The sequence below is a fragment of the Heterodontus francisci genome, chromosome 18, assembly GCF_036365525.1.
Source record: "Heterodontus francisci isolate sHetFra1 chromosome 18, sHetFra1.hap1, whole genome shotgun sequence".
Classification (NCBI taxonomy): Eukaryota; Metazoa; Chordata; class Chondrichthyes; order Heterodontiformes; family Heterodontidae; genus Heterodontus; species Heterodontus francisci.
This window is the reverse complement of record NC_090388.1, coordinates 76398565-76412618: the sequence shown is the minus strand read 5'-3', so window position 1 is coordinate 76412618 and position 14054 is coordinate 76398565. Positions and strand designations below refer to the sequence as shown.

The window sequence follows — 14054 nt, the reverse complement described above, 5'->3', positions numbered from 1 at the left end:
TGATCCCCAGACTCCATTTCCCATGATACCCGGACGCCATTTCCAATGCTGCCCCGGGCCCCAGGACTCCATTTCCCATGATCCCCGGACTCCATTTCCCATGATCCCCGGACTCCATTTCCCATGATACCCGGACTCCATTTCCCATGATCCCCGGACTCCATTTCCCATGATACCCGGACGCCATTTCCAATGCTGCCCCGGGCCCCAGGACTCCATTTCCCATGATGCCCGAACACCATTTCCCGTGTTGCCCCGGGCTCCGGTTGTTGTTGTCACTGACTGCTGGCGGCGATGGATGAAGCTTTCAGCTCCTCGCTGCTGGATTTGTAAGTGGCTGAGAGCCTGCGGCATTCACTCCCTCACCCTGTCCCAGAACAACTACAGACTCTCTAACTCCCTCACCGACTGTCTCCAATCCATCCATCTTCACCCCCCACTCCCCCTCCCCACCTCGTTCCTCTCTCCCCATCCCCTCCTCGTCCCCCTCTCTCCCCATCCCCTCCTCGTCCCCCTCTCTCCCCATCCCCTCCTCGTCCCCCACTCCCCATCCCCTCCTCGTCCCCCTCTCCCCATCCCCTCCTCGTCCCCATCCCCTCCTCGTCCCCCACTCCCCATCCCCTCCTCGTCCCTCACTCCCCATCCCCTCCTCGTCCCTCACTCCCCATCCCCTCCTCGTCCCTCACTCCCCATCCCCTCCTCGTCCCTCACTCCCCATCCCCTCCTCGTCCCCCTCACTCCCCATCCCCTCCTCGTCCCCCTCTCTCCCCATCCCCTCCTCGTCCCCCTCTCTCCCCATCCCCTCCTCGTCCCCCTCTCTCCCCATCCCCTCCTCGTCCCCCACTCCCCATCCCCTCCTCGTCCCTCACTCCCCATCCCCTCCTCGTCCATCACTCCCCATCCCCTCCTCGTCCCCCTCTCTCCCCATCCCCTCCTCGTCCCCCTCTCTCCCCATCCCCTCCTCGTCCCCCTCTCTCCCCATCCCCTCCTCTCCCCATCCCCTCCTCTCCCCATCCCCTCCTCGTCCCCATCCCCTCCTCGTCCCCATCCCCTCCTCGTCCCCCACTCCCCATCCCCTCCTCGTCCCTCACTCCCCATCCCCTCCTCGTCCCTCACTCCCCATCCCCTCCTCGTCCCTCACTCCCCATCCCCTCCTCGTCCCTCACTCCCCATCCCCTCCTCGTCCCTCACTCCCCATCCCCTCCTCGTCCCTCACTCCCCATCCCCTCCTCGTCCCTCACTCCCCATCCCCTCCTCGTCCCCCTCTCTCCCCATCCCCTCCTCGTCCCCCTCTCTCCCCATCCCCTCCTCGTCCCCCTCTCCCCATCCCCTCCTCGTCCCCCTCTCCCCATCCCCTCCTCGTCCCCCTCTCCCCATCCCCTCCTCGTCCCCCTCTCCCCATCCCCTCCTCGTCCCCCTCTCCCCATCCCCTCCTCGTCCCCCTCTCTCCCCATCCCCTCCTCGTCCCCCTCTCCCCATCCCCTCCTCGTCCCCCTCTCCCCATCCCCTCCTCGTCCCCCTCTCCCCATCCCCTCCTCGTCCCTCACTCCCCATCCCCTCCTCCTCCACCTCGTCCCCCTCTCCCCATCCCCTCCTCGTCCCCCTCTCTCCCCATCCCCTCCTCGTCCCCCTCTCTCCCCATCCCCTCCTCGTCCCCCTCTCTCCCCATCCCCTCCTCGTCCCCCTCTCTCCCCATCCCCTCCTCTCCCCATCCCCTCCTCGTCCCCATCCCCTCCTCGTCCCCATCCCCTCCTCGTCCCCATCCCCTCCTCGTCCCCATCCCCTCCTCGTCCCCATCCCCTCCTCGTCCCCATCCCCTCCTCGTCCCCCTCTCCACCTCGTCCCCCTCTCCCCATCCCCTCCTCGTCCCCCTCTCCCCATCCCCTCCTCGTCCCCCTCTCCCCATCCCCTCCTCGTCCCCCTCTCCCCATCCCCTCCTCGTCCCCCTCTCCCCCTCGTCCCCCTCTCCCCCTCGTCCCCCTCTCCCCATCCCCTCCTCGTCCCCCACTCCCCATCCCCTCCTCGTCCCCCACTCCCCATCCCCTCCTCGTCCCCCACTCCCCATCCCCTCCTCGTCCCCCACTCCCCATCCCCTCCTCGTCCCCCACTCCCCATCCCCTCCTCGTCCCCCACTCCCCATCCCCTCCTCGTCCCCCACTCCCCATCCCCTCCTCGTCCCCCACTCCCCATCCCCTCCTCGTCCCCCACTCCCCATCCCCTCCTCGTCCCCCACTCCCCATCCCCTCCTCGTCCCCCACTCCCCATCCCCTCCTCGTCCCCCACTCCCCATCCCCTCCTCGTCCCTCACTCCCCATCCCCTCCTCGTCCCCCTCTCTCCCCATCCCCTCCTCGTCCCCCTCTCTCCCCATCCCCTCCTCGTCCCCCTCTCTCCCCATCCCCCTCTCTCCCCATCCCCTCCCCGTCCCCCTCTCTCCCCATCCCCTCCCCGTCCCCCTCTCTCCCCATCCCCTCCTCGTCCCCCTCTCTCCCCATCCCCTCCCCGTCCCCCTCTCTCCCCATCCCCTCCTCGTCCCCCTCCCCTCCTCGTCCCCCTCCCCTCCTCGTCCCCCTCTCTCCCCATCCCCTCCTCGTCCCCCTCTCTCCCCATCCCCTCCTCGTCCCCCTCTCTCCCCATCCCCTCCTCGTCCCCCTCTCTCCCCATCCCCTCCTCGTCCCCATCCCCTCCTCGTCCCCATCCCCTCCTCGTCCCCATCCCCTCCTCGTCCCCATCCCCTCCTCGTCCCCATCCCCTCCTCGTCCCCATCCCCTCCTCGTCCCCATCCCCTCCTCGTCCCCCTCTCTCCCCATCCCCTCCTCGTCCCCCTCTCTCCCCATCCCCTCCTCGTCCCCCTCTCTCCCCATCCCCTCCTCGTCCCCCTCTCTCCCCATCCCCTCCTCGTCCCCCTCTCTGCCCATCCCCTCCTCGTCCCCCTCTCTCCCCATCCCCTCCTCGTCCCCCTCTCTCCCCCATCCCCTCCTCGTCCCCCTCTCTCCCCATCCCCTCCTCGTCCCCCTCTCTCCCCATCCCCTCCTCGTCCCCCTCTCTCCCCATCCCCTCCTCGTCCCCCTCTCTCCCCATCCCCCTCCTCGTCCCCCTCTCTCCCCATCCCCTCCTCGTCCCCCCTCTCTCCCCATCCCCTCCTCGTCCCCCCTCTCTCCCCATCCCCTCCTCGTCCCCTCCTCGTCCCCCTCTCTCCCCGTCCCCTCCTCGTCCCTCTCTCTCCCCGTCCCCTCCTCGTCCCCCTCTCTCCCCGTCCCCTCCTCGTCCCCCTCTCTCCCCGTCCCCTCCTCGTCCCCCTCTCTCCCCGTCCCCTCCTCGTCCCCCTCTCTCCCCGTCCCCTCCTCGTCCCCCTCTCTCCCCGTCCCCCTCTCTCCCCGTCCCCCTCTCTCCCCGTCCCCTCCTCCGTCCCCCTCTCTCCGTCCCCCCTCTCTCCCCGTCCCCCTCCTCGTCCCCCTCTCTCCCGTCCCCCTCCTCGTCCCCCTCTCTCCCCGTCCCCTCCTCGTCCCCTCTCTCCCCGTCCCCTCCTCGTCCCCCTCTCTCCGTCCCCTCCTCGTCCCCCTCTCTCCCCGTCCCCATCCTCGTCCCCCTCTCTCCCCGTCCCCTCCTCGTCCCCCTCTCTCCCCGTCCCCTCCTCGTCCCCCCTCTCTCCTCGTCCCCCTCTCTCCCCGTCCCCCTCTCTCCCCGTCCCCTCCTCGTCCCCCTCTCTCCCCGTCCCCTCCTCGTCCCCCTCTCTCCCCGTCCCCTCGTCGTCCCCCTCTCTCCCCGTCCCCTCCTCCTCCCCATCCCCCTCCTCCCCTCCCCCTCCCCATCCCCCCTCCTCCTCCTCCCCATCCCCTCCTCCTCCTCCCCATCCCCTCTCCTCCTCCCCATCCCCTCCTCCTCCTCCCCATCCCCTCCTCCTCCTCCTCCCCATCCCCTCCTCCTCCTCCTCCCCATCCCCTCCTCCTCCTCCTCCCCATCCCCTCCTCCTCCTCCTCCCCATCCCCTCCTCCTCCTCCTCCTCCCCATCCCCCTCCTCCTCCTCCTCCCCATCCCCCTCCTCCCTCCTCCCCCATCCCCTCCTCCTCCTCCTCCCCATCCCCCTCCTCCTCCTCCTCCCCATCCCCTCCTCCTCCTCCTCCCATCCCCTCCTCCTCCCCATCCCCTCCTCCTCCTCCTCCTCCTCCTCCCCATCCCCTCCTCCTCCTCCTCCCCATCCCCTCCTCCTCCTCCTCCCCCATCCCCTCCTCCCTCCTCCCCATCCCCTCCCCTCCTCCTCCTCCCCATCCCCTCCTCCTCCTCCTCCCCATCCCCTCCTCCTCCCCATCCCCTCCTCCTCCCCATCCCCATCCCCTCCTCCTCCCCATCCCCTCCTCCTCCTCCTCCCCATCCCCTCCTCCTCCTCCTCCCCATCCCCTCCTCCTCCTCCTCCCCATCCCTCCCCTCCTCGTCCCCCTCTCCCTCCTCGTCCCCCTCTCCCTCCTCGTCCCCCTCTCTCCCATCCCTCCTCGTCCCCCTCTCTCCCCCATCCCCTCCTCGTCCCCCTCTCTCCCCCATCCCCTCCTCGTCCCCCTCTCTCCCCATCCCCTCCTCGTCCCCCTCTCTCCCCATCCCCTCCTCGTCCCCCTCTCTCCCCATCCCCTCCTCGTCCCCCTCTCTCCCCATCCCCTCCTCGTCCCCCTCTCTCCCCATCCCCCTCCTCGTCCCCCTCTCTCCCCATCCCCTCCTCGTCCCCCTCTCTCCCCATCCCCTCCTCGTCCCCCTCTCTCCCCATCCCCTCCTCGTCCCCCCCTCTCTCCCCATCCCCTCCTCGTCCCCCTCTCTCCCCCATCCCCTCCTCGTCCCCCTCTCCCCATCCCCTCCTCGTCCCCCTCTCTCCCCTCCCCTCCCGTCCCCCTCTCTCCCCCATCCCCTCCTCGTCCCCCTCTCTCCCCATCCCCTCCTCGTCCCCCTCTCTCCCCATCCCTCCTCCTCCCCCTCCCTCCTCCTCCCCACTCCCTCCCCTCCTCCTCCCCCTCTCTCCTCTCCCCATCCCCTCCTCCTCCCCCTCTCTCCCCCTCTCCCCATCCCCTCCTCCTCCCCATCCCCTCCTCCTCCCCATCCCCTCCTCCTCCTCCCCATCCCCTCCTCCTCCTCCTCCTCCCCATCCCCTCCTCCTCCTCCTCCCCATCCCCTCCTCCTCCTCCTCCCCATCCCCTCCTCCTCCTCCTCCCCATCCCCTCCTCCTCCTCCCCCCCATCCCTCCTCCTCCTCCTCCCCATCCCCTCCTCCTCCTCCCCATCCCCTCCTCCTCCTCCCCATCCCCTCCTCCTCCTCCCCATCCCCCTCCTCCTCCTCCCCATCCCCTCCTCCCTCCTCCCCATCCCCTCCTCCTCCTCCCCATCCCTCCTCCTCCTCCTCCTCCCCATCCCCTCCTCCTCCTCCTCCCCTCCTCCTCCTCCTCCCCATCCCCCTCCTCGTCCCCCTCTCCTCCCCATCCCCACCTCGTCCCCCTCTCCTCCTCATCCCCACCTCGTCCCCCTCTCCTCCTCGTCCCCCTCTCTCCCCATCCCCTCCCCGTCCCCCTCTCTCCCCATCCCCTCCCCGTCCCCCTCTCTCCCCCGTCCCCCTCTCTCCCCGTCCCCCTCTCTCCCCGTCCCCCTCTCTCCCCGTCCCCCCTCTCTCCCCGTCCCCCTCTCTCCCCGTCCCCCTCTCCCCGTCCCCCTCTCTCCCCGTCCCCCTCTCTCCCCGTCCCCCTCTCTCCCCGTCCCCCTCTCTCCCCGTCCCCCTCTCTCCCCATCCTCTCCCCGTCCCCCTCTCTCCCCATCCTCCTCTCTCCCCATCCTCTCCCCGTCCCCCTCTTCCTCCCCGTCCCCCTCTTCCTCCCCGTCCCCCTCTTCCTCCCCGTCCCCCTCTTCCTCCCCGTCCCCCTCTTCCTCCCCGTCCCCCTCTTCCTCCCCGTCCCCCTCTTCCTCCCCGTCCCCCTCTTCCTCCCCGTCCCCCCTCTTCCTCCCCCGTCCCCCTCTTCCTCCCCGTCCCCCTCTCTCCCCCCCGTCCCCCTCTCTCCCCCCCGTCCCCCTCTCTCCCCCCCGTCCCCCTCTCTCTCCCCCCGTCCCCCTCTCTCCCCATCCCCTCCTCGTCCCCCTCTCTCCCCATCCCCTCCTCGTCCCCCTCTCTCCCCATCCCCTCCTCGTCCCCCTCTCTCCCATCCCCTCCTCTCCCCCTCCCTCCCCTCCCCTCCTCCTCCCCCTCCCCTCCTCCTCCCCCTCCCCTCCTCCTCCCCCTCCCCTCCTCCCCCTCCCCCTCCCCTCCCCTCCTCGTCCCCCTCCCCTCCTCGTCCCCCTCCCCTCCCCTCCCCTCGTCCCCCTCCTCGTCCCCCTCCTCGTCCCCCCTCCTCGTCCCCCTCCTCGTCCCCCTCCTCGTCCCCCTCTCTCCCCGTCCCCCTCCTCGTCCCCCCTCTATCCCCGTCCCCCTCCCCTCCTCGTCCCCCCTCTCTCCCCGTCCCCCTCTCTCCCCGTCCCCCTCTCTCCCCGTCCCCCTCTCTCCCCATCCCCCTCCTCGTCCCCCTCTCTCCCCATCCCCTCCTCGTCCCCCTCTCTCCCCATCCCCTCCTCGTCCCCCTCTCTCCCCATCCCCTCCTCGTCCCCCTCTCTCCCCATCCCCTCCTCGTCCCCCTCTCTCCCCATCCCCTCCTCGTCCCCCTCTCTCCCCATCCCCTCCTCGTCCCCCTCTCTCCCCATCCCCTCCTCGTCCCCCTCTCTCCCCATCCCCCTCCTCCTCCCCCTCTCTCCCCCCCTCTCTCCCCATCCCCTCCTCCTCCCCCATCCCCCTCCTCCTCCTCCCCATCCCCTCCTCCTCCTCCTCCCCATCCCCTCCTCCTCCTCCTCCCCATCCCCTCCTCCTCCTCCCCCCCATCCCCTCCTCCTCCTCCCCCCCATCCCCTCCTCCTCCCCCCCATCCCCTCCTCCTCCCCCCCATCCCCTCCTCCTCCTCCCCATCCCCTCCTCCTCCTCCCCATCCCCTCCTCCTCCTCCTCCTCCCCATCCCCTCCTCCTCCTCCTCCTCCCCCATCCCCTCCTCCTCCTCCTCCCCTCCTCCTCCTCCTCCCCATCCCCACCTCGTCCCCCTCTCCTCCCCATCCCCACCTCGTCCCCCTCTCCTCCTCATCCCCACCTCGTCCCCCTCTCCTCCTCGTCCCCCCTCTCTCCCCATCCCCTCCTCGTCCCCCTCTCTCCCCATCCCCTCCCCGTCCCCCTCTCTCCCCGTCCCCCTCTCTCCCCGTCCCCCCTCTCTCCCCGTCCCCCTCTCTCCCCGTCCCCCTCTCTCCCCGTCCCCCTCTCTCCCCGTCCCCCTCTCTCCCCGTCCCCCTCTCTCCCCGTCCCCCTCTCTCCCCGTCCCCCTCTCTCCCCCGTCCCCCTCTCTCCCCATCCTCTCCCCGTCCCCCTCTCTCCCCATCCTCCTCTCTCCCCATCCTCTCCCCGTCCCCCTCTTCCTCCCCCGTCCCCCTCTTCCTCCCCGTCCCCCTCTTCCTCCCCGTCCCCCTCTTCCTCCCCGTCCCCCTCTTCCTCCCCGTCCCCCTCTTCCTCCCCGTCCCCCTCTTCCTCCCCGTCCCCCTCTTCCTCCCCGTCCCCCTCTTCCTCCCCGTCCCCCTCTTCCTCCCCGTCCCCCTCTTCCTCCCCGTCCCCCTCTTCCTCCCCGTCCCCCCTCTCTCCCCCCCCGTCCCCCTCTCTCTCCCCCGTCCCCCTCTCTCCCCATCCCCTCCTCGTCCCCCTCTCTCCCCATCCCCTCCTCCTCCCCCTCCCCTCCTCCTCCCCCCTCCCCTCCTCCTCCCCCTCCCCTCCTCCTCCCCCTCCCCCTCCTCCTCCCCCCTCCCCTCCCCCTCCCCTCCTCGTCCCCCTCCCCTCCTCGTCCCCCTCCCCTCCTCGTCCCCCTCCCCTCCCCTCCCCTCCCCCTCGTCCCCCTCCTCGTCCCCCTCCTCGTCCCCCCTCCTCGTCCCCCTCCTCGTCCCCCTCCTCGTCCCCCTCCTCGTCCCCCTCCTCGTCCCCCCTCCTCGTCCCCCTCCTCGTCCCCCTCCTCGTCCCCCTCCTCGTCCCCCTCTCTCCCCGTCCCCCTCCTCGTCCCCCTCTATCCCCGTCCCCCTCCCCTCCTCGTCCCCCTCCCCTCCTCGTCCCCCTCCTCTCCTCGTCCCCCTCTCTCCCCGTCCCCCTCTCTCCCCGTCCCCCCTCTCTCCCCGTCCCCCTCTCTCCCCGTCCCCCTCCCCTCCCCGTCCCCCTCCCCTCCTCGTCCCCCTCCCCTCCTCGTCCCCCTCCTCTCCCCGTCCCCCTCCCCTCCTCGTCCCCCTCTCTCCCCATCCCCTCCTCGTCCCCCCTCTCTCCCCATCCCCTCCTCGTCCCCCTCTCTCCCCATCCCCTCCTCGTCCCCCTCTCTCCCCATCCCCTCCTCGTCCCCCTCTCTCCCCATCCCCTCCTCGTCCCCCTCTCTCCCCATCCCCTCCTCGTCCCCCTCCCTCCTCGTCCCCTCCCTCCTCCCTCCCTCGTCCCCCTCCCTCCTCGTCCCCTCCCTCCCATCCCCTCCTCGTCCCCCTCCCTCCTCGTCCCCCTCCCTCCTCGTCCCCCTCCCTCCTCGTCCCCCTCCCTCCTCGTCCCCCTCCCTCCTCGTCCCCTCTCTCCCCATCCCCTCCTCGTCCCCCTCTCTCCCCCATCCCCTCCTCGTCCCCCTCTCTCCCCATCCCCCCTCCTCGTCCCATCCCCCTCCTCGTCCCATCCCCTCCTCGTCCCCCTCTCTCCCCGTCCCCCTCTCTCCCCATCCCCTCCTCGTCCCCCTCTTCCTCCCCGTCCCCCTCTTCCTCCCCACCTCGTCCCCCTCTTCCTCCCCACCTCGTCCCCCTCTTCCTCCCCACCTCGTCCCCCTCTTCCTCCCCACCTCGTCCCCCTCTTCCTCCCCACCTCGTCCCCCTCTTCCTCCCCACCTCGTCCCCCTCTTCCTCCCCACCTCGTCCCCCTCTTCCTCCCCACCTCGTCCCCCTCTTCCTCCCCACCTCGTCCCCCTCTTCCTCCCCACCTCGTCCCCCTCTTCCTCCCCACCTCGTCCCCCTCTTCCTCCCCACCTCGTCCCCCTCTTCCTCCCCCACCTCGTCCCCCTCTTCCTCCCCACCTCGTCCCCCTCTTCCTCCCCACCTCGTCCCCCTCTTCCTCCCCACCTCGTCCCCCTCTTCCTCCCCACCTCGTCCCCCTCTTCCTCCCCACCTCGTCCCCCTCTTCCTCCCCACCTCGTCCCCCTCTTCCTCCCCACCTCGTCCCCCTCTTCCTCCCCACCTCGTCCCCCCTCTTCCTCCCCACCTCGTCCCCCTCTTCCTCCCCACCTCGTCCCCCTCTTCCTCCCCACCTCGTCCCCCTCTTCCTCCCCACCTCGTCCCCCTCTTCCTCCCCACCTCGTCCCCCTCTTCCTCCCCACCTCGTCCCCCTCTTCCTCCCCACCTCGTCCCCCTCTTCCTCCCCACCTCGTCCCCCTCTTCCTCCCCACCTCGTCCCCCTCTTCCTCCCCACCTCGTCCCCTCTTCCTCCCCACCTCGTCCCCCTCTTCCTCCCCACCTCGTCCCCCTCTTCCTCCCCACCTCGTCCCCCTCTTCCTCCCCACCTCGTCCCCCTCTTCCTCCCCACCTCGTCCCCCTCTTCCTCCCCACCTCGTCCCCCTCTCTCCCCCTCCCCACCTCGTCCCCCTCTCTCCCCCTCCCCACCTCGTCCCCCTCTCTCCCCCTCCCCACCTCGTCCCCCTCTCTCCCCCTCCCCACCTCGTCCCCCTCTCTCCCCCTCCCCACCTCGTCCCCCTCTCTCCCCCTCCCCCACCTCGTCCCCCTCTCTCCCCCTCCCCACCTCGTCCCCCCTCTCTCCCCCTCCCCACCTCGTCCCCCTCTCTCCCCCTCCCCCACCTCGTCCCCCTCTCTCCCCCCTCCCCACCTCGTCCCCCTCTCTCCCCCTCCCCACCTCGTCCCCCTCTCTCCCCCTCCCCACCTCGTCCCCCTCTCTCCCCCCTCCCCACCTCGTCCCCCTCTCTCCCCCTCCCCACCTCGTCCCCCTCTCTCCCCCTCCCCACCTCGTCCCCCTCTCTCCCCCTCCCCACCTCGTCCCCCCTCTCTCCCCCCTCCCCACCTCGTCCCCCTCTCTCCCCCCTCCCCACCTCGTCCCCCCTCTCTCCCCCTCCCCACCTCGTCCCCCTCTCTCCCCCCTCCCCACCTCGTCCCCCTCTCTCCCCCTCCCCACCTCGTCCCCCTCTCTCCCCCTCCCCACCTCGTCCCCCTCTCTCCCCCTCCCCACCTCGTCCCCCCTCTCTCCCCCTCCCCACCTCGTCCCCCTCTCTCCCCCTCCCCACCTCGTCCCCCTCTCTCCCCCTCCCCACCTCGTCCCCCCTCTCTCCCCCTCCCCACCTCGTCCCCCTCTCTCCCCCTCCCCACCTCGTCCCCCTCTCTCCCCCTCCCCACCTCGTCCCCCTCTCTCCCCCTCCCCACCTCGTCCCCCTCTCTCCCCCTCCCCCACCTCGTCCCCCTCTCTCCCCCTCCCCACCTCGTCCCCCTCTCTCCCCCCTCCCCACCTCGTCCCCCTCTCTCCCCCTCCCCACCTCGTCCCCCTCTCTCCCCCTCCCCACCTCGTCCCCCTCTCTCCCCCTCCCCACCTCGTCCCCCTCTCTCCCCCTCCCCACCTCGTCCCCCTCTCTCCCCCTCCCCACCTCGTCCCCCCTCTCTCCCCCTCCCCACCTCGTCCCCCTCTCTCCCCCTCCCCACCTCGTCCCCCTCTCTCCCCCTCCCCACCTCGTCCCCCCTCTCTCCCCCTCCCCACCTCGTCCCCCTCTCTCCCCCTCCCCACCTCGTCCCCCTCTCTCCCCCTCCCCCACCTCGTCCCCCTCTCTCCCCCTCCCCACCTCGTCCCCCTCTCTCCCCCTCCCCACCTCGTCCCCCTCTCTCCCCCTCCCCACCTCGTCCCCCCTCTCTCCCCCTCCCCACCTCGTCCCCCCTCTCTCCCCCTCCCCACCTCGTCCCCCTCTCTCCCCCTCCCCACCTCGTCCCCCTCTCTCCCCCTCCCCACCTCGTCCCCCTCTCTCCCCCTCCCCACCTCGTCCCCCTCTCTCCCCCTCCCCACCTCGTCCCCCTCTCTCCCCCTCCCCACCTCGTCCCCCTCTCTCCCCCTCCCCCACCTCGTCCCCCTCTCTCCCCCTCCCCACCTCGTCCCCCTCTCTCCCCCTCCCCACCTCGTCCCCCTCTCTCCCCCCTCCCCACCTCGTCCCCCTCTCTCCCCCTCCCCACCTCGTCCCCCTCTCTCCCCCCTCCCCACCTCGTCCCCCTCTCTCCCCCTCCCCACCTCGTCCCCCTCTCTCCCCCTCCCCACCTCGTCCCCCTCTCTCCCCCTCCCCACCTCGTCCCCCTCTCTCCCCCTCCCCACCTCGTCCCCCTCTCTCCCCCTCCCCACCTCGTCCCCCCTCTCTCCCCCTCCCCACCTCGTCCCCCCTCTCTCCCCCTCCCCACCTCGTCCCCCTCTCTCCCCCTCCCCACCTCGTCCCCCTCTCTCCCCCTCCCCACCTCGTCCCCCTCTCTCCCCCTCCCCACCTCGTCCCCCTCTCTCCCCCTCCCCACCTCGTCCCCCCTCTCTCCCCCTCCCCACCCTCGTCCCCCTCTCTCCCCCTCCCCACCTCGTCCCCCTCTCTCCCCCTCCCCACCTCGTCCCCCTCTCTCCCCCCTCCCCACCTCGTCCCCCTCTCTCCCCCTCCCCACCTCGTCCCCCTCTCTCCCCCTCCCCACCTCGTCCCCCTCTCTCCCCCTCCCCACCTCGTCCCCCTCTCTCCCCCTCCCCACCCTCGTCCCCCTCTCTCTCCCCCCGTCCCCCTCTCTCCCCCTCCCCACCTCGTCCCCCTCTCTCTCCCCCCGTCCCCCCTCTCTCCCCCTCCCCACCTCGTCCCCCCCTCCCCACCTCGTCCCCCTCCCCACCTCGTCCCCCTCCCCACCTCGTCCCCCTCCCCACCTCGTCCCCCTCTCTCCCCCTCCCCACCTCGTCCCCCTCCCCACCTCGTCCCCCTCCCCACCTCGTCCCCCTCTCTCCCCCTCCCCACCTCGTCCCCACCTCGTCCCCCTCCCCACCTCGTCCCCCTCCCCCACCCCCCCTCCCCACCCCCCTCCCCACCCCCCTCCCCACCCCCCTCCCCACCTCGTCCCCCTCCCCACCTCGTCCCCCTCCCCACCTCGTCCCCCTCCCCACCTCGTCCCCCTCCCCCCCTCGTCCCCCTCCCCCCCTCGTCCCCCCTCCCCCCCTCGTCCCCCTCCCCCCCTCGTCCCCCTGCCCCCCTCGTCCCCCTCCCCCCCCTCGTCCCCCTCCCCCCCTCGTCCCCCTCCCCCCCTCGTCCCCCTCCCCACCTCGTCCCCCTCCCCACCTCGTCCCCCTCTCTCCCCATCCCCTCCTCGTCCCCCTCTCTCCCCATCCCCTCCTCGTCCCCCTCTCTCCCCATCCCCACATCGTCCCCCTCTCTTCCCCATCCCCCACCCTCGTCCCCCTCTCTTCCCCCTCTCTTCCCCCTCTCTTCCCCCTCTCTTCCCCCTCTCTTCCCCCTCTCTTCCCCCTCTCTTCCCCCTCTCTTCCCCCTCTCTTCCCCCTCTCTTCCCCCTCTCTTCCCCCTCTCTTCCCCCTCTCTTCCCCCTCTCTTCCCCCCCTCTCTCCCCCTCTCTTCCCCCTCTCTTCCCCCTCTCTCCCCATCCCCACCTCGTCCCCCTCTCTCCCCATCCCCACCTCGTCCCCCTCTCTCCCCATCCCCACCTCGTCCCCCTCTCTCCCCATCCCCACCTCGTCCCCCTCTCTCCCCATCCCCACCTCGTCCCCCTCTCTCCCCATCCCCACCTCGTCCCCCTCTCTCCCCATCCCCACCTCGTCCCCCTCTCTCCCCATCCCCACCTCGTCCCCCTCTCTCCCCATCCCCACCTCGTCCCCCTCTCTCCCCATCCCCACCTCGTCCCCCCTCTCTCCCCATCCCCACCTCGTCCCCCCTCCCCACCTCGTCCCCCCTCTCTCCCCATCCCCACCTCGTCCCCCTCTCTCCCCATCCCCACCTCGTCCCCCCTCTCTCCCCATCCCCACCTCGTCCCCCTCTCTCCCCATCCCCACCTCGTCCCCCTCTCTCCCCATCCCCACCTCGTCCCCCTCTCTCCCCATCCCCACCTCGTCCCCCTCTCTCCCCATCCCCACCTCGTCCCCCTCTCTCCCCATCCCCACCTCGTCCCCCTCTCTCCCCATCCCCACCTCGTCCCCCTCTCTCCCCATCCCCACCTCGTCCCCCCTCTTTCCCCATCCCCACCTCGTCCCCCTCTTCCTCCCCGTCCCCCTCTTCCTCCCCGTCCCCCTCTTCCTCCCCGTCCCCCTCTTCCTCCCCGTCCCCCTCTTCCTCCCCGTCCCCCTCTTCCTCCCCGTCCCCCTCTTCCTCCCCGTCCCCCTCTTCCTCCCCGTCCCCCTCTTCCTCCCCGTCTCGTCCCCCTCTTCCTCCCCGTCTCGTCCCCCTCTTCCTCCCCGTCTCGTCCCCCTCTTCCTCCCCGTCTCGTCCCCCTCTTCCTCCCCGTCTCGTCCCCCTCTTCCTCCCCGTCTCGTCCCCCTCTTCCTCCCCGTCTCGTCCCCCCTCTTCCTCCCCGTCTCGTCCCCCTCTTCCTCCCCGTCTCGTCCCCCTCTTCCTCCCCGTCTCGTCCCCCTCTTCCTCCCCGTCTCGTCCCCCCTCTTCCTCCCCGTCTCGTCCCCCTCTTCCTCCCCGTCTCGTCCCCCTCTTCCTCCCCGTCTCGTCCCCCTCTTCCTCCCCGTCTCGTCCCCCTCTTCCTCCCCGTCTCGTCCCCCTCTTCCTCCCCGTCTCGTCCCCCTCTTCCTCCCCGTCTCGTCCCCCCTCTTCCTCCCCGTCTCGTCCCCCTCTTCCTCCCCGTCTCGTCCCCCTCTTCCTCCCCCACCTCGTCCCCCTCTTCCTCCCCACCTCGTCCCCCTCTTCCTCCCCACCTCGTCCCCCTCTTCCTCCCCACCTCGTCCCCCTCTTCCTCCCCACCCTCGTCCCCCTCTTCCTCCCCACCTCGTCCCCCTCTTCCTCA

The 14054-nt window shown here is 71.7% G+C and overlaps 2 protein-coding genes across 2 annotated transcripts in view; both read left to right on the top strand.

The window, feature by feature from the left end:
* Positions 1 to 247: 247 nt before the first annotated feature.
* Positions 248 to 14054, top strand: part of amn1 (antagonist of mitotic exit network 1 homolog (S. cerevisiae)) — a 60057-nt gene continuing 46250 nt past the window's right edge. The window contains exon 1 of the mRNA XM_068051034.1: positions 248 to 329. Within this exon, the coding sequence (XP_067907135.1) occupies positions 295 to 329 (35 nt within the window). The 5' untranslated portion in view covers positions 248 to 294. The remainder of the gene's footprint in view (positions 330 to 14054) is intronic.
* LOC137379887 (homeobox protein ESX1-like) lies at positions 12720 to 13226 on the top strand (the record flags this gene model as incomplete). The annotated part of the gene is made up of 1 exon (XM_068051290.1): positions 12720 to 13226. A coding segment is annotated over one exon (507 nt), but the record flags the coding sequence as incomplete, so codon positions are not given.